The sequence below is a fragment of the Manacus vitellinus genome, unplaced genomic scaffold (assembly GCF_001715985.3).
Source record: "Manacus vitellinus isolate BGI_N305 unplaced genomic scaffold, ASM171598v3 scaffold_1_pilon, whole genome shotgun sequence".
In the NCBI taxonomy this organism is placed as follows: Eukaryota; Metazoa; Chordata; class Aves; order Passeriformes; family Pipridae; genus Manacus; species Manacus vitellinus.
In genome coordinates this window covers 25,945,643-25,970,677 of record NW_021939396.1, presented here as the reverse complement: position 1 = coordinate 25,970,677, position 25,035 = coordinate 25,945,643, and the positions used below count along the sequence as shown (strand labels likewise).

Below are 25,035 nucleotides of genomic sequence, written 5' to 3'. Positions count from 1 at the left end.
TTCTTACTTTTAGAACCCTCAGCAAGTTAGAATGCCATTTAGCAGGAATATGTGATATAGCCAGTTAGGTGCTAGAGCCAGATTTTGTTTCTTTTAGTTGGTGATTTTTGATCTTGTGTGTAAGATAAATCCATACTTGAAATGTTAACTTTAGGAAAACTAATTCATAACAATACAAATCATAGTAGAGAATTTAATTAAACTAATTAGTGGAATTAAAAGACAAACTTTTATTTCCTGAAGTATTTATGTGCTTGCATTTTAAATTCTCTCAGCTGGACAAGAGAGAGAGCTGTGGAATGGTGCCTAATGTGGTCTGTTTCAAGGTTTGAGTGTAGTCATGGTTTATACTAGATGGTACTTTCTGCAGTGCTTCCTGGGATACCCTCCAGTGGCTTAAAATAGCTCGGGTAGTAATGTAACTGAGAATCATTTTAAGGAGTCTAGATAGGCTTTTTAGGTGCAGTTGCAGTTTCTGACCTTCTCACAGTTCTAAAATAGTTGTAACTTCTTTTAGTTTTACGTACTGAAGTCACCACAGAGGTTTTCAACTGAAACAGGATTAAACACAAAGAATACACATCTTACTCTGTAACAAAAACCTGTTAAATGAAGTTGGCTGAGGCACCTTTTATATTTTGCTGTTATCATACACATTAAATGAGATGATTTTAAGAGCTTACCTTTGCAAAAATGAGAAAATCATATGCCTAGATGCTGCACTTGACATTGAATTTTTCAGTTTCTATCAGCTCACTCTACTGTAAGACGTAGAGACTAGTTTAAAAATAAATAAATAGATAAATAAACAAATAAATAAAGACCTCCGAGAGAGCCTCTTTAAGCTCTCCTAAAGCAGAAGAAAATGCATGGTAGACTAAGCCTTAGGGGGGAAATAAGATCAGGAAAAAAGATGGAGCCTAGAGGAAATGGGCTGTTAATTGGCTCTTCTGCTCATAGAATTTCAGCTGTGAGGAAAGAGGAACAATGAATGCCATCCATGGCCTATATTTAGGATGATAGCTGTGCTCCATTAGCTCTCAGATGCACTGAGTCAGTGTAGAGGTTAACACTGTGTGTGTGTGTGTGTGTGTGTGTAGTGCTGTGCTTCAGTAGTAGAAATTAACTTATACCTATGTGCATGTGTGATGAGACAAGTGTGACCATGTTTTGGGTTGTTTTTTTTCAGTTTCATGGAGAACCTAATTTCTCGGTTCTGTTACTCACCTATAAAAAATGTGGTTCCCAGAGCTCTTTCTTACAAGCTGCAGTAGCATTCTGTAAAGGATGATTTTGCTGGATGTATGTATGTAGTAAAAAATGGCAGTAGTACCAAGTAGAATAAAATATTATGATCAGGTAGGATTAAATAACACTTGGCAATTATGCTTATTCACATAATAAAGTGAAGAAAGGATGAAATCCTTTTATGAGAAGGGGTTTCTTTAATCAAAGAATTTCTAAATTGTAATAACATATGCTTGGATAATTTTGTCAAATATTTTTTTTGCTTCCCATTTAATGTAATGTTTTGTACTTTTAAAATACCAAACTGCTACTGCTATTTGGTGCTTTGTGTTATTTGAAGGAGAAAGGAAAAAAAGACTTCAAGTCCAGAAACACTTCAATAAAAGTTCAATAGAAGCTAAACAGACTTTTTCTGTTCAACAGGCATTGTTTCATGGGAAATTTATTGACACTGGTTTTTCTCTGCCTTTCTACAAACGAATGCTGAGCAAAAAACTTACTATTAAGGATCTAGAATCTATTGATACTGAATTTTACAACTCCCTAATTTGGATAAGGTTTGTAGTTTATTTTTTGTGTGTGTGATATTTTATGGATTTTTTTGTTTATATAAAATTTATTGCACTATTTTTTTTTCTTTTTATCCAGGGATAATAACATCGAAGAGTGTAACTTGGAAATGTACTTTTGTGTCGATATGGAGCTCTTAGGAAAAGTAACCTCTCATGAGCTGAAATCAGGAGGTTCAAATATCTTGGTAACTGAGGAGAACAAAGAAGAATATATTGGGTAGGAAGATGTAGATGCTGAAAAAAAGTGTTCCATGTTTCTGCTGTTGCTCTAATCTTTTTTGACACAATGTTGCTTTTGGTTTTTTTTTTTTCCTTCCCATGTTACTATGTAATTCTTGTGACTGTTATTGAAACAGTATTTTGGTACATGTTGCTTTCTTGATACATATGATCTGTTAGTACAAAAAGAGACCATGTGGAGAGAAGATGATCTGTCATGCTCTTAGATGTACAATGAGAGAACAGGTCAAACTGAAAATGAGCAAGCCTGTTTTCGGTAACTGCAGGTGACAAATCCAGTGGAGGGAAAGACATGTATTTGACAGAAGATTCTAAAATCGTTCAGAACTTTGCTGTCAGTGTGGCAACCGAAACTCAGAATGGTGTATTTCCTAATTTTATCAGTGTCTTTCTTTTTTGGAACATGTGTTTCTGATCCATCTATTCAGTGATCTGAAAAGCAGATGTACACAGATCCTTTTCTGTGGTTCAGTGTATGTCCAGTGCCGCTCATAAAGTTTCCACTTAAATTAATGGTCTTTAGTTTGTCAGAGAAATAGTTTGTATATATATAAAAATATATTTCTTGTCTTATTTTTAAATTTTTTTTATTATTATTATTCAGAAGTGGCTTGATCATTTTAGTTGAAACTTTGAACACATTACCTCTTCCTCCAAATCTTAGTGTCAGTGAGCTCAGAACAGAAAATTACTTCTGTTTGTTGAAGCTGGAAGTAGTCTTATGCTAGAAGTATTGGGCAATGATAGTTTTAAATATTATAAGAAACAGTATTTCTTACTATTCTCTGCTTACATGATGTTTTTTGTAAGAGAATATTTGAAAATCCGTGGAAATTTTTCTTTTCTACCATTGAAATACTAGGATTATGCATTTTTTAAGCTAAATCAAATTTTTTTCATAACAAAGTCATAATGTCCAAGTAGCATTATTTTAATGAAAAGGCTGCTGAATTAATGAAAGGTTAATAATAACTTTTTTTTTTTCTAAACTGGAACAGTAATCTAAGTACATCTTGCTACTTTGATTGTTATCTGAGTTTGGAGATCTGTGATAACATTAGTATGTTAGGTTCTTTATAGTTAATGGAATCATACAGTGTAAGAAGTAAAATTTGAGGGAGTGTTACCTCGTGGGAACACACACACAATCATGTTTGAACTTCACCTTGAATGCTGATTGATGTTTAATTCACCTTTGATTTTGTTCCATCCCAGGCTAATGGCAGAGTGGCGATTTTCTCGGGGAGTTAGAGAACAAACCAAAGCTTTTCTTGATGGTTTTAATGAAGTAGTTCCTCTACAGTGGCTACACTATTTTGACGAAAAGGAACTGGAGGTGAGGTTTTCTGTTCAACATTTTTACCTTTTGCAAAGGTAATACATATGGATTGACTAAACGGATAGGTCAGCTTAACTCTCTCTCTGTGCATGCTGCATTTGGTGGATTCTGGAACACGGAGAACTTAATAGGAGCATTGGGATTAAATCATGATGAAAAGCCATTACTATTGAATCAATGTTTTGTGAGATCATGATGGATCTGTTAGTCACAGAAAACCTTTTCCTCTGTGGTAGATGGGTAGAATCACCGTGTAACAGATGACACAGAACTTGATTCTGGTGTATAACGATCGCTTAGTATCACATACAGAATCTAGGATAGGTTCTGGGGTTCTTACCTTTAAGGACAGAAAAATGGAGGAACCAACAAGGTTTGAAACTGAAATTTGCAGATCCTCAGGATGTAGCCATAGGGCTGATAACAGGAATTACTTGCATGCACCGTGTTTACTTAGCAATCGACCTGGCCTGTGTTCACTCTTGAGGTTGTGATTTGGAGCAGGGACAAAAGGGTCTGTACTGCTATGCTTATTTATTTCTGTGAGACCTGCCAAGGTTCCCTGTATATAATCAGCAGTTTTCTGAAAGCTTCCCAAGTTAAATGGGAGGCTTTTTCTGAGAAAGGACTTTGATCAATCTTGTTTAGCATTCAGTTTTATAGGAGGCTTTGCCTTTAGAACTTTCAGTTTTCCTTGTCTCTTGTAATGAATACTTTTGCAGTTTGTTTTATCTTTACTAGTAGTAGCAGTAGCAGCATTGTAATCACCATCATCTTGGAATATAAGGCAAAGTTTTAATGAGAGGGGAAATATCCTCTTCAATATAAAAATTACTTTTAAGGGGAAGGTAATATCTTTTATTAATGAATTATTAGTTGGAACTTACCAAGTTTCTGGTATTCAGTCTTTCAGACCACTTAAATACATAAACAAATTTGGAGGAGTTCTCTAAACTTAGGATAAAGAAAAACCTAACTGTGGAGTAAAATGAAAAAATTACCAGTCCTTTTTTCAGAGCAAGAACTTCCATTTTTGTTACCATGTTTCATACAAGATAGAAAATACTCTTAATTTATGTGTTTAATGTGAAGTAATCATTCTCTTTTCTAGGTTATGCTCTGTGGTATGCAAGAAGTTGATTTAGCAGACTGGCAGAGGAACACTGTTTATCGTCATTATACAAGGAATAGCAAGCAGATCATATGGTTCTGGCAGGTGTGTTAATCAGTAAAATTTCTGACTTCTTTGTTTTGTTCTGTAACACAAATGACGTGGAGAGGAGGGATGCCATCCAAATGAGGGTTCTTAGGGCTTCCTTTCTTTTTTCTTTTCAGAGAAGAAAAGGAGAATTACTGGTCTTTAGGGAGCATACTTTAGGGTGAGAAATGGCAGATAGATATATACGTTACATTTAGATGCTGGGTCATGGATATTTTTTCTGTATCTTGTCCTTACTGATAATACAATGAGTTTTTTGTATTCTTAACAGGGATCTACCTTCTAAATATTCCTATGTGTAGTTGACCTGTACATCTTCACCTTCTAGTATGTGAAGGGAGCCTACAAGAAAGACAGAAAGGGACTTTTACAAGAGTATGTAGTGACAGGACAAGGGGCAATGGATTCAAACTTAAAGAGGGTAGGTTTAGATTAGGAATTTCTTTGCTGTGAGCCTGGTGAGGCACTGGGACAGGTTGTCCAGAGAATCTGTGGATGCCCCATTCCTGCAGGTGTTCAAGGCCAGGCTGAATGGAGCTCTGAGCAACCTGGTCTAGTGGAAGGTTCCCTGCTCATGGCAGGGGAGTTGGAACTGGATGACCTTTAAGATCCCTTCCAACTAAAACCATTCTATGATTTGATGATCTAAAATGCTGCATATTGTTTATGATTATTGTCATATTAACTATTTTGGTCTAGCACTGACTAATTATAACTAATTTTAATGAAGTTGGCTAACGAAAAACACTCCAAAATGCTATTCAGGCTCACAGTTTCTATGAAGTTTTCTAAAGAGAAGTCAGAGCCAGGCAGTTTCTATCTTGTGATAAATAACCGTTTTAGAGATGCTTTTGACTAAGTTGCTATAGGAAAATGATGCAAATCAATTACTTCCTAGCTTGTTTATATTGTAAGATCTGATATCTCTCTTTAAATTATTGATACTGAAAGGATCTTAACCAGAAGTTTAAGTAACTTGGATATGATATCAACATTTATATGCAAGTTTTTCTGAGTCAAAATTCTAGGTGTATCAATGCCTCCTCTCTTACTGACATGTTCTCTGTGTCCCCTCTCTTTTTCTTCTCCCCTTCCCTGTGAATTCCTGTACAAAGTGATGCAGCTGTTATGGATGGGTTTTCTCTGAGACTTCCACACGCATGGAATATTTCAGTCTTGAAATACCCAGAGCCTATGGTTAGGCTAGTGCTGTGCTTAATCAAAATGGCAGTAGCCTTCATATAAAACATTGGCATAATTTATATTTTAGTGTAGAATAAAATAGATAAGGAGTCTTCTTTTTTTTGCTGTTCCCAGGCTTCACATTTTAATGGTTGACACTGTTGACACTGCATATAATCTGAAATCACTGTCTTCCCTCTCCAACCAATTTTGCTAAAATCAAGAAATGCAAACTATTGCCAAGGCGGTGTATTTTTAAATGGAACTATACTTTTTCAACTACCTTGTGGGGTTTTTGTTTTTCTCCAGCTAAAGATTTTTATTAAGTAATTTGAATTTCTGTGCCTAGTTTGTAAAAGAAACAGACAACGAGGTTCGCATGCGGCTTCTGCAGTTTGTCACTGGCACTTGCAGATTACCACTGGGTGGATTTGCTGAACTTATGGGTAAGTAAAAGGGGACCAAAACTGTTGTTATACTGTAACTGTTTCCTTTGCAAATGAACCATCCTGCAGTTGTATAGATAACAGGAACTTCAGGTTTATCACCTTGGATCTAGAAGGGCTTTTTATGTCAGAAATCCCATGAATATATTTATAAACTATTTGGAAATTGGCTCATTTGTATGAGAAGCATGTTCATACTCATGTAATGATGAGTAGCACCTAATGAGCTCTGTCTGGTGTATCTGAGTTGTGTCTTATGTCATGTATATATCAAGTGTGCTACTTAAAAGGAACAGATTACACTTTTAAAATCTTCTTTTCTAGGAAGTAATGGTCCTCAGAAATTCTGCATTGAAAAAGTTGGTAAGGAAACCTGGTTACCAAGAAGTCACACTTGGTGAGTTTTTACATGTAAACTTCCTGTGCCTTTAGTGGTTCTCTCTTCCGGTCTTGCACTCACCAAGTCAAATGAAATCTAATTTGAATCAGTTCTCTGTCTCCATCTTCAGCTTCATTTCATTGCCCTGACATGCCAGTACTGAAAACTTTTCTAGTTGCCCTATTCTTAAATATAGCTACTGGGCTGAACACAGTTTGTCAGTATCTATCAAAAGTATGAGAATATCCTTCATGCATAGGACTAAGAGATGTTTCCCTAATTCTTTATTTTAGAGAATATTAAATACCTAAACAAGTCATGTTAGTATTAGGCACATTCAGTAATTAGATACAGTTATTATGTAGTAACATTATAAAAGATAAAATGTATAGTCATGAGAAGAAGCAACGTGAAAGAAATCACAGCAAATATCCGAAACAAGGATGCTTAGCCAAGAATGCTGATACTTTTTCCCACCTAGGCTTCAGATGGGCCAATATTGGCTTGGCATTCCTGTCCCAAACTGGTGCCAACAGGTACACAGATCAGTTTCTCATATATCCTGTGTGCAAAATGGACACACTTTCCTTTGGCAATAATATTTGTCATACTTTTAAACCACTTTAGGGTATTCTCCATATCACATTTTCTCTACTAGATTTTTTTAAGTGATGTTTGCAAGAGTTAAACATCTCTCTTTATCTATGATAATTTGGGGGAAGACATGGAATGAAACAGTTTTGGCAGAAGCCTTTTAGGGCAAAGTTTAGGGGGAAAAACCTATATCCAGGCATATGTAGGAGGGAGCCAAGTTCAGCTTGTTCATACTGTTGTTAAAATTTGGAGATGCATCGAACTAGGATTATATTAAACTTCATGCTGAAAATTTCCTTTTCATTTTTTAAGTATTATAGGGTTTTTTCTAAGTATTATGTTTATATTATATTTTTTGCTAAGTATTATAGTCCTCTAATCTTGGGCTGTCTTCGGTCTTCAAAGGTTTGGGTTTTTATCTGGTAACAGTCTTTTATTTCTTTAAGTATTTGTCTTAAACTTTATCTGGTTTTACTGCTTGTAGAAATTTCAAGGCAGTGAGATTGTGCTGATTGTTATTTCTTTGTTTCTAATTGTTAGATCAGAACATTTGTAACTTCTACTATAGCAGTCAATTTCTGTAGACTTCTACATGGGATTTAGATAAAGTTAACAAAATTTTATGTTTTTTCTGCTCAGTTTTAATCGTTTGGATTTGCCACCATATAAAAGCTATGAACAACTAAAAGAGAAGTTGCTTTTTGCCATTGAAGAAACAGAGGGATTTGGTCAAGAGTAGAAGCAGCTTCTAGTCAAAATGGATATCTTGCATAATAAAAGGCCCAGCCAACTAAAATTGCACACTTAATTGTATATAAGCTTTTTGTTCTGTACAGTGATCTTTCTGGAACTCTAAAAGTTTAATTGTTCTCTGTTCTTCCACAAATATATGCAAAACAGTTCAGCCTTTTCTACTTTTATTTATTGCCCTCCCAAAAGACCAGAAAAACCCCTCCATAAATTTTGAAAGCAGACAAGAGACTTATTTAAAATATATATATAAAAATATAAATATATATATACTAATGGGCTCTAGTTTTATAGAGCTTTAAGGGTATGAAAAGTTGCAGCCATTTAAAAGGGCCTGGATTTGCTTTATCTTGGCTTTATCATTCAGAAAAATGTTTAAACTGCTCTGTGTTCACTTAAGAAACATCTCCAAGTTTGTTTTATTGCATGGCTATTCTAAAAGGTGTTAAAGGCTTAGGCCAAACGTATCCTAAATATATAGAAAGATGCTGCTGGTATTTGAGATGACAGAATCTGTTCTTCTGTCAGTTTAATTTTTTTAATACCTAAATAGCTGATATATCCCTCTCTACTGATATAGCCAAGGTCATGAATAAAGCCTTTACTACTTGCACAAGAGTCATGTAGAATAAGATGAATGTGATTTAATGTTGAAAGGAGTTGGTGCCACTGTTCTGACTTATTGGAGGAGCTGAACAGAGTATTTTAATTCATTTGAGCAGCATTGAAATTTGTTTACATAGTACCTTGGGTTATTACCATGAGGATGTTAGGTAATCTTCAAAGAAAAAATAATAATAAAAGAGAAAATATTACCCATTCTCTTCCTGGTCTGGTGTCTTGCAGGTTTCTTTTTTTTTTTTCCTGTTTTGGTTTCCCTTTTCAATCCATGATGTCCTTTTTGTAACTTTGTAGAGTTATATTAATGTAAACTGAGCTATAAGGGTATACAAAAAGTATACAAAAGGTAATGTGAATTTTGCTGCTTTCTGTGTTCATGTTCAGTTTCAGTTACTGGATCTAGTAAACCCAAATAAAATGAAAGTTACTTAAGATTTGCACAGATAAAAATATTATTTAGTATTAAATTCTCTCATTCCACTAAAGTTCTTACAGAAATTTAGACGTACTTGAATTAAGTATGTCTAAAACCTGTCATTCTTTTAGGTAGGTCAAGATTGTCCTAAGTGCACAGTAACATAAAAGCATTTTAAAATTAGTTTTATTGGCATTGAGGGCATTTGCTGAACTGCAAAGATATGTTTAAAAATATTAAAATTTAACACCTTATTCATGTGATTTATATTAAATGCTACTTTTAGCAAACCGTGCTTCCTTATTATAGAGTAAAAACATGTTTGAAATCACCATTTGTATTATGCTTTAAATATTAGCTGTAAATTCCATTACATTTAAATTATACAGAATTTTGTATACACGTGAAAATGATTTTAGAATATGATTAAACACATTTGTGTAACATATCATATTGCACTGTTAAAAGTGTACATGCGAAAAAATAGCTGTATCTGTTCATGTATCTTTCCAATACAGCAACTGAATTCTGCCAAAATTTTATTTTTCTACATATTGGATTGTCTCGAGGCTTTGTATTCAGTATGCACATCTTAAAGTGGAGCTGTTAATCTGTGTATAGCTCTGGGCACACTGGTAGTGCAATGGGCCCAACAGGCTACCTATTTGCATGAACTTTTCTGTAAGAGCTTCAAGAATTTCAACCACCTTGAGGGTTTTTCATACAACACCAAATATCTTCTACAAAACCACTTTCATGTAGCACTACATCAGTTTCAAGTGCAAGTCCACTTTAATTATTACTTACACGCGTTAGAATAGAGGAAGTTTAAAAAAAAGTCTAAAACCAGAAGTGTGTGTGACTTGCCTAAAAGACAATGAGGAAAGCTGAATGTCACAGTTAAACTTTATGAATCTGCACTAATGAATGACTTAATGGCCCTCTACCAACTGCTGAATTTTGTGAATCTCTGAGTAACTGAACAAAATAATAATAATAAAGACAGCACACCACAAGAATGTAGTTGCTTTATTGTTTTGATAACTTTAGCTGTCTCATAAATGCAGTAGTTTTTCCTGTGGGTAAGGGTTAGTAAGCAATAAAAAAAACAAACCCAGTAGCCTTCTGTACATGTATATGATTGTGAATTGGTGCCAAGGGACTGACTGAAAGCATGGCTCTGGAGAAAAAAAAGCATAACAATTAATATACTCATGTGCATGTGTGTACAGGTAACTTAAACTTTCAGGGAATTTCAGTAATACTACACTGTAATATTTTCTTTTCCCATTTGAATTCCCCATAATTCACCTCTGCTTGGGGGGAGTGAGTAAGACTGAAGAGAGGGAAGACAGCAAAGGCTGGAGCTCAGACAAGGGAACCATTGAGGTAACACTACTTGAAGGAACTACTGTGTAGTTCATGGGTTTTGTTGGTTCCTTTCTTCCTGCAACTCAGCTGGTTTTCACTACACACTCAACAGTTGTTAGTACCTGGATATCCTTCCTCTTTGTGCAGCAGTAGAAAAGGCACCTAAGTAAGGTGCCTGTGCCACAAAACTACTGGAGGCAAATCTGTGTATGGCAAATGTTTTTGTAGTACATGAATGCAGAAAATTCTCCTAAACACCATATCATCCACCCTGAGATGCTGCCACACTGAAGACTTCATTTTGATGCTCTACTAATAGAAAATATTATAAATATTTATAATAGAAAATAGTAATAGAAAATTACTCTAAATTACTTAATTACTTTAGTGGACAACCCCCCTGTTTAACCTAGTTTCATAATCTGAGGCTAGAATTAAAGGCTCAGATTCTCAGCTGTTAATTTTTACTACTGACTTAGACCAGGCTTGGTTTGTGAGTCTTATCAACTATGCTGTTCTTCATATTCCCCCTATAGATTTTCTAGTAAAGCAAACATTAGGTATTTATAGTCAATTTGATCTAGATTGTTCTACTGACAATACCACATGTAATTGATTGCCTACCATCTTTTCATTATTTGGTCCTCTTTTTCTCTTGGGTAATCCAAATATACTGTCTGGAAAGTTTGTAATTGTTTTCTATGCTGGATATGTAACTTTATATTGCTGGTGAAAATTCCTGCTAAAATGGTAGCAAGACCAAGTAGAAAATTTTATCTTTAGAAACAGAAGTCCACACGTTTCCACATAGCAGTTCCTTTCTAATGTACTGGGAGTGTGTATTCCTCCTGTTGTCAGTCTAGGGGAAATTGTGTGTACCCAGCAAACATTTACAGCCACAAAATCATCAGAATTCACAGCCTTTAAATAGAAAAGTAAGTAGTCATATTTCACAGATCACTGCTGATATCACCCATAAATTTTCTTTGATGTTCCCTACTTGTGGGGGTTTTTTTGTTTGTTTGTTTGTTTGTTTGTTTTACCACAGCACTTTTTGCAAACACTAGCATTTAAGAGTATTGGAATTAAGATGGTGCAGGCTTGAAGAGAAATCTTTAGGTAATAATGTGAACATCTATAACTCTTGAAGACCACTGAACCCCACAGCAAAACGCTCTAGAAAAAATTGCAGAATTAAAATTGTCATGGCCCTGTCCCTCCTTTTTTAAACTTATGCTAATCATGTTTCTTATTATTCCTCATACACGACTTGTAGTGTAAGAGTGTAAAAAACTTAATTAAAAACCTGTGCAACCCCTCTCCCAGCCTTTCCCCTCTAATATATCCTATATATTCCTTGGTTGTCCATAAAGCCCTTCATTCCCATACAAATCAGCAGAGACGATCACATAATGAAACATCTTCTAGTTGACACCGTAATTGAAATGATATGGAGATAGAAGGTCTGGGCTATACTTTTATTAACAGCTTCAATAAACCAAAGTAGTATTTGGGGCCTTTTTCCTATGCTGCTCAAACCTGAGGCACTGAATTCCCATTATTTTGTTTCTTCTTATATAGAATTAAGCAGCTCCAAAGCTTCTTTCTGTACCTGAAAGAAATAAATGGTAACAAAAGAGTGCCAAGTAGTTATATAGGCTCTTCTAGCAAAATTTGCCACACAAGCACTCAAACATTTCACCACAGTTCTGTATATTCAGAATCCTCCTAAGACTAGTCATTTTTCATCTGTAGTTCAAGGTGCTCAATACTTGAAACGTGAATAAGAATAAAACCACTTAAGCCAGTGTCTTCAGTGTAATTCATTCTATATATAGTAAGGTTATTTGTGTTGGATACAGATGATTAGCTCTTTATTTGCTGTAGTCCAATAGTAGCAATGTAGGGAGTTGTCCTACCTCTGACCATACTCAACCAACCCAGAGTTTTCAAGATTCTGGACAGCAGGTATGAGAGTGTGAGAAGACAGTTACTGAGGTTCCCTTTGCCTCGAGGTTCTGGGTAAAATCTGATACGATTTTATTATGACCTCTAACATTTATATTAAATCCCCCCAAACAAACCCAAAAAAACCAAAAAATCCCAGCACCACCACCCCCCGCCCCCCAAACTACAAAAAGACCCTCCAACTCCTCCTGACAAAGCAAGCAGTGCAGACAACATAAGCCAGATACCTCTGAGTATCTGCAGTAACAAATGTTCAGAAAACCTAGTTATGCTGAGACAAGAATTCAAATGTCTTTGCACAGGCCACTTTCCTTCATAGTGGACTACCAAGTCTAGCTCCCAATGAATTTTGCACTTTACACATTCACCCAGAGAACGGAGAGAATACCACCTCTCTCAGTTCAGCAGCTCTGCACCCCTCTAGAAGATCAGGAAATGGATGTTTGTACCAGGAGGCCATGACTGGCTGCAGCAGATAAATGGTTTAACAACTTGGCTACAGCACAGAATTCACTCCTGACTATTCCTTTTCTGTGGTTCTTAAAAAAAGGCAAGCTTTTAGGATCACTGGTTTCACATGGGCCTCTAGCTACTAGTAACTGTCAAAAGAATTGCCCAATTTCATACACACCTGAAACCACTACTACTTTAGGCTATTAAATTCCTATAGATTTTACAAGGCAGTGGAGGAACGTAATTCTCGTATTTCTACTGAAAGGTGTTATTAAAGGAGCTCACTTTTGGAAGAAACAGTTTGAGCCTTACCAGCAAATCTACAGAGGGATTTTGTAAGACTACCTCAGTAGTGTTTTTTCTGAGGTGTGAAATGAAAAATCCTACCAAAGTATTTCTAACAATTAGGATATTAGAATGTCACAACCCATATGGATGATTTTTGTAACAGTTAAAGCATCTCACACTGTAGCTTAATGCTTAACAAATTAGAGGTCAATCAACCATAAGAAAAAACAATTAGCAATGACTTAGTACTCTGTATATGTTTAGGTAGGAAGTAGATGCCTACCCATCCAAACCAGGATTCTTCTGAGCAGTTCCAAAGGGTAATTAAGTGCCTGATGCCACCTTGCATTGGAGGTTTGCTCTCAAAGATACATTACCTCCATTTGTGTCAATTCAGACCATCTGAATCTGTCCCTTAGGGCTTGGAATGAACTGCAGTATTAAGTTTTTCACATATACGTGGGTTTTTTTTTCTTCCTCATGCTCATGTGATTTTTAGCTCTTCCAAAATGTGATTGCTACCTTTCCAGTTTTAGGCATACGAAAAGTCAATTTGCTCACAGAGACAGAGGTTAGCCCGGGGGCCTGCCTGAACTTCAGCAACACAGCTAAGGCTGGGTTGTTGTTAGCACTACAAAAACATCATGGAGAAGGAAATGTAACACTTCTCTACAGTAAATAAACAGAATATTTCCAGCCACTGTGTTCAGGGGCGATTAGCTACATACTGGAGTTTTTTGGTGCTGATGTGATTCTGAATAATAGGTGCTGAACTACAATTTCATCTGAGTTAACTTTATAAAACATTTCACTGCCATGATGTCACATGTTGGTTACAATACATGACTGTACTATTACAGTTCTTAACTTCCTACCTGTTTGTCCTCTTCTGTCTGTGCAGGATACTCCTTTGCTTTGCTTAACCAGAGAAGAGCCATCTTTTTATTGTTTAACTTCAAGTATGTCTTCCCCAAAAAGAGCAAATTTTTGCTGTAGAAATTTGGATCAGCTGCATAGACAGGAGAAAAGCTTTCCATGAGAACGAGTAGCGTATTATCAAAGCCCTTTGATACTTATTTCAGAAAACATATAGTCTTTTGGCTTTGGATCAGAAGGAAGCCAATGTAAAACTTTTACTTACTAGATTTTGGTCTCATATACAAGTATATTAACTAGAAGCTTGTTAGTTACTAAATGAAAGTAGATTCCTCACAAAGAGCAAAGCAGTGAGCTTAATGTGTAACAGCTTTGTTTTGCAGATTTTGGGCTTTTTTGGACCTAGCAGGTACAACAGGCAATGCAACCAGCTGAGCAAGTATAGGCAAAGGAAAAAAGGGTACATTTCCTAGCACATAAAGATACCAGTTTAACTTTTGTTGCACAGAAGAAAACTTAAAATTATTTGTACCCACATTCAACATTTTTTAAGTAGAGATTTAAAGCTTTTTACTAAGCAAGCTTGGCTATCAATCATTATTGAAGGCTAATCTTGCCTACAGTCCATACTTATAAATGCAGGCTTTTTCTGCTGCTGGACCTAAGACCAGGATTCAAAACATATGGAGGTGTTTTAAAGGCAAATTTTGAGACAAAGTTCAGTGTTCCAGCTCACAGCTGCCTTATGGGACACCCAGGACACAAGCTTTTCCTTTAAACTTCACTGGTTTAACTATGTACAAGTCTTTCATAAAACACTGTCTTTCCTTGTCTTCCTTTATCTTTTGGCTAATCAGTTTTGCTTACGACTTCACTCTTGGAGAAATAGTACCTTCATATTTTCTTCTACATCATGTGGACAGTTTTACTGCCAGTTAGATTGGCACTCTGATCCTAATCACTTCTGAAATAATAAAAAGTGTGCTTTTTTTGTTGTTCTATTTAGAATACAGGGAACTAAATTTTGAGAAAAATAACATAAAATTCTCTTCTTTTGATTTCTTCTTTCTCCTGCGCTCCAGTTGAATTCCTTGGGGAAGAGTACTTTGTTACTCAGGAAGGTACAAATTTCACTTTAATACTTATTCTGAAAAAACCTTCACATTACATTGTAAGTGATGATAGAAAGTGTGTAGCATACTTTGAGTATCTCTGAAGAAACGTGCCAACCTAACAGTCCAGTGTGCTGACTGGCGCACCAGGCTGATACATTTATCAGCTGATCATACCATACTGTTTGGTTTACCTGACTATTAATAGCTACAGCTATTAAGGTGATTCCGAAAACTAGAGGTTTACTGCAAGTCATCATTCACAAAAGATACTTTTCAGTCAAAACAAGCTTGAAATATTACCTTCCTCTGCCATGTGAAAGTAACGTAGCGCCTGTAAAAGACAAAGTTGTCTTCCTTAAAATGGAGAATAAACCAAACACAAACTAAAGCCTTACGTGCATGCTTAAAATAGCTGGATAAGGACTTCCTGTCTGTGGTCTTATTTTTATTAATTCAACATGCTATGATGCTTCTCCTTCAATGTACAATCAGATTTGACATTATATCAGCAGAACTAGTACTTTTCCAAAATATCCCCCTAACCACTTCTTCCATTAAGTACAGTACCACCTGTTTGTCCCCAGCAAACCGGATCGTGTATTTCCAGTTTAACTTGTCAAGATAACTTTGCATTTTATTTGTACCATCCAGCACATCTGCAGTTTTCCCCATACGCTTCTCACGTATAAATTCAACAGATGAAATGAATCTTATGATTTAGGACATTAATGTTAACAAATGCTTCAGAGAGAGAACTAACTCCCACAGAGCACTAGTTAGCACCCTCTTACATGAGGATAAACATTTCTGAAATCCACATATTTTTCAATCAGTTTCCCATCCTGCACATACACAATTTCAGTCCAACTCTACCTCTTCCTAATGGTACTAGCTGGGGGGAAAACATTCTCAGAGAAATTAAAAGTATGGATGTATATACAAAACATATTTTGTACTGAAACTGCAGAAATCCTTCCAGGACAAGTTTGCTTCTTCAGCCACTTTAAGTGCTACAGAACTTGATGCTGGGACTGGCATCATTTTGCAGTATTTGAAATCCTGGCTGATGTTTTGTATTCTTCTGAGAGTGATTTTCAGCAAAACTTACAAGCTTGACATTCCATTAAAAAGTTTTATTTCTTTTTCAATCAGACCTCAAATTGCTTTCTGTGTAACAGCAAGCAGTCTTCTATGATTACTTCCTAGTGACTCCTTCCCCCCCACCATAAAAGAACAAAACAGTTATTACTTGATCTAAACAACCAGAGATTGTAACAGCTGCAGCAAACTTTCCTATTACCAATTTAATTTTCAAGTTTCTATATATGTACAGGTGTTTAAATAAGATGCATGCTGTTTTAGACACCCTAGAAGATAAATATCTGGACAGTATGTTTTAGGGCGTATGACAGCAGGAATTTTCATAGCAAAGAGTGAAAAAATTATTTTCAACTTAAAAAATCCCACCCTTTGTGGCCAAGGAATGAGAGGGTATTTGCTCATGTTAAGTAACAAAGCAACCTGTTGCTTTTTAGCATTTAAAGTGACAAATTCTAATAGTCCTATCAAATAAATACATGGTATAACAGCACCATAAAAATCATCAGCACTGCACTAGTACAGACAGTTATCTGCAACAGATCACAACAGTAAATACAAATTAAGTTACATATAGCTTGTTATTTTCTGCTGCATAATCTACATGGAATACTTTTCACTATTCTGTGTGTGCTACAGTTGAAAAAAATTAAAAGGTTTTTAAGTTTTTAGTTATCCCTCCCACTCCTGTTCTATTCTTATTTTATTATTGATAGTTGTAAACTCCCAAGTCCATGCTTATTCCATAAGCAGAGGTCAGCTTTGACAGGAACATAAGTAAAAGTATATCAACAGCTTTGTGGGGAAAATAATAATCTATGAAACATTTTCCTACTGTACCTCTTGAAACGTGGAGGTTGGTGGTGTGGCAAACAGCGTTGCAGCAATTTTTCTTTGGTACCATGGCATTTCAGCAAAGGAGTAACACCTGAAGCAAAAAAACATTTTTATCTACCCTTCCCATATTTCTCTTGTTTTTGCAAAATACTCTCATAATTGTTGTTGAACATAAAAACTGGATGTCATAAGTGTTGTTTTCAAGAGTCAAAACTCCAGACACACTGCAAGTTCTAAAACCATGTTCTTATGTCTGTACAAGAAAATAGCAGGATGGCCAAAACTGCTACTAAAGAAGTTTTGATGTGTCTTTTACTGGGAACTAATTACATTAGGTAAAACTGGAGACATTTACTAAGCATGAGACAGCTTTTGAGCTTTAATGATTTTAATGTGTGTATTTTGTTCTAATATATTTGTAAAAATGGCACAACTGAGTAATGTCATTGCCTTACCTCAACACTACTTTGCTTTTTTCAATTATTAATATAAAGCAGATCTGCAGTACATTCCTGAAAGACTCTGATCTATAAGAATGAAAATAAATCCAAGAATCAAACCACTGTGTTCTAGGCTAGGTCATGCTACACTGTTTTCCTATCTACTAAATAACACAGGTAATTGATCAGTCACCTATTTATTGGTGAAAACATTTGTGAAGCATTTCAAGTCCATAGAACATTCCAGGTGTAAACATTAAACGCTTAAACATTCAGTTTAGTAGCCTCCCACAATGAGTTTACAATTACACTATATAAAATAGAGCACTCCAGAGGAGGTGAAAAATTAATAAATATTCAAGAATTGGCTGATACCAAATGCCAGTTTCAGATGAAGATGCTCTGGGATTCAGTAATGAGTATATTTAAACATACAACATGGGAATATTTTAGAGCCAAAAGCAGCAATAATCTCACATTTCTTATCATGTTTTCTAATTTTCCTTAGGAACAATGTCTTAAGTAATTTCCAGAACAAGCTTCCTATCTCAAAACGGACCTTGAGGCTCAGTCAGTTGGTAGTATATGCTTTTGTTTAGATATTTGGACTATTGAAATTGCTGCATCATATGGGAATGAGTGGTGGATGCTGAAAAACCAAAGTAAGTTTGTACACTAATAGAAATCTCTGGAGCAGCAGCTTGTAGTTTTCTCTGATACTCAGGAGTTGAAAAAATCCATACAGAAAGTAACTGTGTTTTTTAGTATTTTTTTTAAACTGCAAATATATTGGCTTTCTTTATTTTCAATCTCACAGCAGAGATTTCCTGTAAAACAGTGTAATAGCTTTGGTCTTTTTGAAACAAATAACCAAAAGCACTGTCTGGAGTCTCTCACCAACACATAAAAAATACTGCTTTCCATCACACCACTTCCACAGAATGCCCTGGTTTGTATGGAAAGTTGTATTTTCAGTCCCTTTGCCTGCTATGTAACAGTAATTTCAAGTACCAATTTCACTGAGCAGTAAATTAAATGTCAAAGATTTTTTGTTAATATATATGAATTTATAAATCCATTTATTAATATAACTTTGAAAATACCGTATCATGACAGATAACAAGAGAAGTATTTTAGGAACACATCTCACTTAGGTAGTTTTTCACAGACTGTATTAAGTTGCAGTCATCCCTGGAATTCAACAGAAATTCAGTGTTGAGTTGACTCCATTCACACCAGTAAACCAAAATGAGCAGCACTCAGAATTGCTGATGCCTGCTATGGATTCTATGAAGCAAACTTAATGTCTGCCAATCGAGTGTTTAATAGTTCCATACAAATAAATTAAATGAACAATTATTTTTCGTCTTTTTGAACTGCTTAACAGCCAGACTTTTTCAAGGCATGATGTTCCATACCTGTTTAATAGGTTTTCATGTTTGCATCAATTACAAGTCACTAAATTATTACAAGCAATTCATGTAAGATATTTTATATTCTGGCATTTTTCTATGTCAAATGCTAAATTTTGTTTGAAAATATGCCTTACCAAATCCCTATAAGATGAATTGTTGTAGCATCTTTTGGATTTAGTTCAATGGCTCTCTGTTGAGGGGAGAAAAAAAAAACACAAGATATAAGAAGTTGTTCTGACATATGTGGATTAAAATACATTTAAAAAGTAGACTTGTTATCCTGCTGTTAATTAAACCAGCCTCATCAGGTGTAGAATTTCAAGGCAATATATTATTTATTCAGTACATAACTACATCAGCTCACCTCCAAAAAACTGACAACACTGACAGATTCTAAGCACTTCTGCTTAGTAGTCATTAAAAGTTGCATATGAGACTTGGTGTGTTCAGATTTTGATATAATCTCTGGTAATATAAAATTAGTAGTCCCTTATCTTTTCCAGTATTTGTCCTTTACCACTACGTAATCCACAATTCAAAGGACGGCCACAGAGCCATTTCTCACTATCACTGTTACATTTTATCTAGTCCTCAGAGGTGTCTAAAGCACTTCAGCTATTTCAGGACTCTCTTCTAAAGGGATTTAGTTTACTGCAGGAGATAATTTGTACTCCTTGTTTCCCTAGCATTTCTGGGGCATGTGTCACGAGAACCCAAAAAACAAAGAGTCACTAGAGATATAAACAGAAGTACGCTTTCAATATTTTGCCAAAAATTAGTTACCAGCTGTCACACAATCTATACACTGGACATACTGATGCTGTCATATGCAAAAAACCGTTTGCATTACCTGAAAATGCTCCTTGATAACAATAGCATTTCCAATTTTAGTTTTGATTCCTTCATAGTCTCCAACATCACTGAGGCAAATTCCATACCACTGTAATTCAAATAACAAAAATAAAACATTTAATACAGCACTATAGCTAATGATAATTCATTTTTAAAAACCTGCAACCAGAAGGGCTGCCACCACCACAAATGACAAACAAGCAAGAAGTATTTATTGTGAACAGCTGAGGCAGCATCAGTGTGACCTGCTGGTCTGCATGTGTAAGGGAATAAATGTCCTCTTCTGATCCTAGATGTCAACACAAGTGACTATACTTTGCCTGTGAGAGAAGCAGCACCAAAAAAAAAGCAGAATGAAGTCAGGGCCTGAAGTACTTCTAGAGAAGCCCTACAGAATACAGAAACAGCATGCTGAATGTGGGACATGTACAACATTTTTAAGGCTAGATCAGAGGAGGAGCTGATTACATCTGCTGTAATAAACCTCATCAGTCACACCTCTCTCCATGGTCCTGCATACATTTAACCAGTTTCTGTTTCCTGTATAGAGGAAATTTAGCTGGAGAAGTCTAAACTCATATCTTCCAAAAAAGTTAGGGAGAATCAGAAGTCTCATTCATTCTCAGCTGAAAAGTTAAATTATGCTGAAGTTTGCTAACACAGCACAGTGACATTTCCAGTTTCTACTAGCAGAAATCAACAAACAAGATTTCAGTTATTTTGCATGGCTCACCTTGTGCGCTGCAGAATTTGATTCATTTTTTTCAAGAGCCTTTTTTGCATACTCAAAGGAGTCATAAGTCAGTTGTTTCTTCTCCTCTGCAGAAGTACTACTAAGCTGAGCTAGATCTCGTGATGCCCGTGCCAGCCGCCACAACAACTCCGCATCATCGCTAGTTAGGAAGAGAAACGCTAACATTTTAAAGCAATAATGGAAACAAAGCCAGCAAAGGTCTTAAACCAGTCTATCAAAATGTATCTCAAGTGGGTGATAAGACAACATTGTATCATCCATCCTGCTATGCTATATACAACCGCAAGATAACAAATAGAGAAGGAAAGCCCACCATTACAGACTGTCTGACAATACTTCTGTTCTGCCATTCTGGTCTGCAAAGCAAACAGATCTCTAGGAAAGGTCTTTGTTTTCTCAAAAAAAAAAAAAAAAAAAAAAAAAAAAAAAAAAAATGGTACCACTCAACACACCGGAAGGAAAAGAGGACTACTCTGTTCTTTTTCCTATAATCTTTTTCCTATAATTATACTTAAATAATTAAATTCTTCCTAGAACAGTGAAAAAACACAGATTAGCCACACCACCAGAACAAAAAGCTTTATGTTTATGTATTTATTTATATCAGTTTATCAAATGGTATATGGTAGGTTATAGCCAAAGATAAAGGATCTAAAATTTGATTTTGTTCACATTGTTATGAAACGCTGCTTGCACTTTTAGAGCACAACCATTTTAATTTTGCCTTTCCATTTTAATAGAGACTTAAATTTAGAGTCTTTCAGAGGTCTTATCTGTGTGGCTATAAATCTCCAGCCCCGGAACACTGAAGTCAAAACTACTAGAAACTAAAAGTATCTAAAATCATATAAGAATTATTGCTAAACTCAGAGTATCAGTTTTCTATTCTTATCTGAAGTAACAGTGAGTCACTGCTCTCGCAGCACAGCAGTCCTGCTCTATTCAACAGAGTAACACGGACCTAGAAGGCTCATTTTTCAGCTAAGTCACAAAAATCTTAAGTACTGCTACTGGAATCATTACTCCTCAGAGAATAATTAGTGTTGTTATACACCTAGTAACAAGCTTACACCTCGCTTATGATATGCTGTCCCTTACAGGCTGGGAACTTCATTTAATTTCACAGGTTTTACACTTGCACCCCTGGCAAGAACAAGGGAGGAAAAGAGAAATAAGGGGGAAAAAAAACAAACCCAGGATCTGCAAACTACTGAAAAGAACCAAAATGTTTTTGGAGCGAGATGTTTTGTCTCCTCCAAGGGAATGGACTCTTAAGTTTGCAATCCCTTTTCTGCTTTTACTTTAAACAGCTTATCCCAATTCACTTGATATTTTTTGCAAATAAGCAAGGGCCTTTTTTGTTCAGACTCAAATCCTAACATTAGACAAATGAAAACAGAAAGAATAGCTGGTCAGCAGTGAAAAAGAAATGAAACAGTGACTCAAAAATTTTCAGCACCTGAATTCTAGGTACCTTGATCCTTTACTAATGCATAGCCACATTATGAGTTTTTGCAGTAATTTGAAAATTATTTAAAATTTGAGTAACAAAGCAAACAAGCAAAAACCTCTCCTTTGCAGGACTGAAAAACTTAAGGGTTAACTCTCATCTTCTACAGCTACCAGTTCTTTCTTTATTCATTTTTCCAGTAGGAGGGAAAAGATTAGGAATCCTTTCCTACTCATATAAGGGTGAAAGCAAGGTTCTCCAGCATATTACAGTGAGCATATTTGTTGAAAAACTGATACAGAAGAGCACCGAAAAGTCACAGTAATGTCTCAATGTAACAAAGTACCTATTTTTATGCTGAACCAGCAACTGATACAGTTTTTCAGTTTCTCCACTCCCGTACAGGTAGTCTGCTTGTTCTATCACTTCTTCCACTTCAGAAGAAATTAAAATTGGGGAAACAGAAGAAAAAATTACAGGTAATTAGCATATTATAGCATAAACAAAATATTTTAGAGCAAGACGACCTAGCTGAAAATGATATAGCTCTTTTTTAGGCCATCATTCCAAACAACTTACAGGTACAGCAGGATTGAATAAGCAACATGTACAATGCTCAACTAGGATGAGAATCAGTGCCTCTCTAATGCAACTACAACAGCTTTCAGCAAGACAGCTTGGATGCTTAACAAAACATAAGCTCTAAGCTCCTTCATAAAAATTATTTGTGTTTATAAGCTTTCCTTTTTGACGTTACCTAGTAAATAGGGTAGACACATTTAGCGGCAGCAGAGTTTTCCTTAACAGAAGAAGGAAAACATTAAAGGTTATTAAACACAGCAGCCTGCTCTTCAGTTTAAAAAGATCCTAGACTATAAATCTAGATAATTTTTAACCTTGCTGTCTTATCTTTCAAAGATAAGCTAACGGTCTACCTGGACTTTAGATCTTAGTGTTTAAAATGAACTTCATGGTACATCTTCAGTATTATCTTCAGTAAACTGTTATGTTTGTTTGTTGACCTTAACACTACTAACATATCTAATGACTAAATGCTCAAAACTCTGAACACATTTCCCACGAGGTGTTTTTATGCAAATTATTATACTTTTATTGCTTTGGAGTATTTTTCGGGTATTTCTATTTTACCCTTATTTTCACCTTATCTATTACTTGTTTTGCAAAGAAAGCCCATTACCATTGCTTTTCTTGGCAATGTAAATGCCAGATTCAAGAGGGAGCACTGAAAAGAGTAGAGGTGACTACACAGTGTTATTTATGTTGCTCATGAGAAATGAGGAATTCCTTATTCCTTGTTATTACTATTTCTTATTTGTGTACCAAGTGGCTATCTCAAATCTATTCACTGACACTTCTTCTGTTATAGAAAATGAGACAGTTCCTTATTTGCTCAAAAATTAATTGTCTGAATTTTTATTTCTATAAGCATCAACACAGTATGCATATAGCCAGTCAGGCTCATTCTCTATTCAGCTAGGCTTACTCTCAAAATCCTTAATTTACCATGTGATAGACGAGTTCTAAGTCTGTAACAATATTCTCTTTTAAGATGTTGTTACTGTTCTTCCAGCAGTGCAACTATCCTTATTCAAATTTGAAAAGGATATTTTATCACTTGTTATATTGTTTTCTGATAGGGAAAGCAGGATTTTGAAGTGTCACAAAAATACAAGGCATTTCTCAACTCTCTTTGAGATGCAATCTCAGTATTGCTCAACTAGATAAAATGGGAATCACACTTTTTTCATACTGAAAATCTAAACTAACAAAAATTTCTAGAAATCAAATAAGCTTTGGTCTGTGTTACTAAGTGAACTTTTCAGTATGATTTATTTAAAGCTTGGGGAGCAAGTTAGGTATCATACACCTTGTACATGTGTTCCATCCCTGTCAGGATGAGCTACTAGATCTGCTTTCAGTGACAGCTGAAAGCACTTGTTAAACTGCTACAAGGCTACCCATAAACAATTCAAAAGCATCCTGCCATTAAATCACATTGCATGCAGTCTTAATAGAGAAAATCAAAAAGCATTACACCATTTTCCTCTATAATTCTTGCACTAAAAATTTTAACTTTCACATGAGAGTATCCTACATACTTCAAAATTTGAAAATATTACCTTTGAAGCTTGCATGAACCTCAGCAAAGCCAAAAATCAGCTTATGAGCTTCATAAGCCAAAAAGGACCCTGTTGAAAGCACAAGCCCCCTTTGAAGGCTTTTTCTAAGCACCTGTATGGGATCATAAGATAGATATTAACATTATAGTTCTGAGTTTAATTTTTTTTTTGTCTGTAGCACCGGTTATATTTCAGATTTTGAGCAAAGAAGAAACTTTTAAATGTTAAAAAACCTTCATAAGACAAAACAGTTCATCAAGAGGGTATTTTAAGTATATTCAACAGAAGCTCATGATTACGCTTTAAAACGACCACAGCGCTAGACTGAAAATGAACCATAGATACGGAGCAAATACAAGATAAGAAGCAAAAAAAGCGCACTAGTGTTCTTCAAACGAGCAGAGGGCTCCCAGCTTTTGCAAAACCAAACCAGCCCTTCGCTACGCCCCGCGATGCCGGAGCCTCCCCACTGCCGCCTCCTCCCGCATCCCCACCCGCGGCGGAGCGGCCCCGCGGGGGCGAGCGGCGGCACAGCCTGTGAGAATCACAGGATCGACCAGGTTGGCAAAGACCTCTGAGATCATCGAGTCCAACCCATGACCGAACACCACCATGTCAACGGGACCATGGCACGAAGTGCCGCGTCCAGTCTTTTCTTAAACACCCCCACGGCGGTGACTCCACCGCCTTCACGGCAGCCCGTCCCAAGAAGCCCCTGGGAGCGGTCGCGCCCCCCGCCCCGAGGGGCACCCCGGCTACCTCGCTCCACGTCCGGCCCCGGCCCCACGGGCCGTCCGTCGCCTCCCGTCGGAGCCGCAGCCCTAGGCCGGCAGGACCGCGGCGAAGGCCGCGCCAGCACCGCCATGAAGCGTCGCCATCGCCGCCGCCAGCACCGCCCCCCGCCTCCGGAGGACCGCTCCGCCCCGCGGCCCTGGCCGGGCGCGGGGGCACACAAGGGCAGGGGCCGCCCGG

General features: G+C 36.3%; 2 protein-coding genes across 3 annotated transcripts in view; one reads left to right on the top strand and one right to left on the bottom strand.

Moving 5' to 3' along the window:
* The window catches only part of WWP1 (WW domain containing E3 ubiquitin protein ligase 1), a 56,008-nt gene extending 46,986 nt beyond the window's left edge, over nucleotides 1-9,022 (top strand). Inside the window, exons 18-24 of one of the 2 annotated variants that reach the window (XM_025895631.2) lie at nucleotides 1,672-1,805; nucleotides 1,897-2,037; nucleotides 3,276-3,396; nucleotides 4,511-4,615; nucleotides 6,150-6,246; nucleotides 6,571-6,643; nucleotides 7,859-9,022. In XM_025895631.2, the coding sequence (XP_025751416.2) occupies nucleotides 1,672-1,805; nucleotides 1,897-2,037; nucleotides 3,276-3,396; nucleotides 4,511-4,615; nucleotides 6,150-6,246; nucleotides 6,571-6,643; nucleotides 7,859-7,958 (771 nt within the window). In that variant the 3' untranslated portion in view covers nucleotides 7,959-9,022. The remainder of the gene's footprint in view (nucleotides 1-1,671; nucleotides 1,806-1,896; nucleotides 2,038-3,275; nucleotides 3,397-4,510; nucleotides 4,616-6,149; nucleotides 6,247-6,570; nucleotides 6,644-7,858) is intronic. The other variant, XM_018078755.3, reaches the window with a different exon arrangement.
* Nucleotides 9,023-11,840: 2,818 nt separating this feature from the next.
* On the bottom strand, nucleotides 11,841-24,928 carry RMDN1 (regulator of microtubule dynamics 1). Its single transcript, XM_018078766.2, is given in 11 exon segments — nucleotides 11,841-11,988; nucleotides 13,961-14,094; nucleotides 15,377-15,407; nucleotides 17,015-17,102; nucleotides 19,001-19,056; nucleotides 19,717-19,806; nucleotides 20,452-20,611; nucleotides 22,269-22,356; nucleotides 24,064-24,175; nucleotides 24,823-24,907; nucleotides 24,909-24,928. Coding segments are annotated over 11 exon segments (903 nt in total). The 3' UTR covers nucleotides 11,841-11,949.
* Nucleotides 24,929-25,035: the final 107 nt, after the last annotated feature.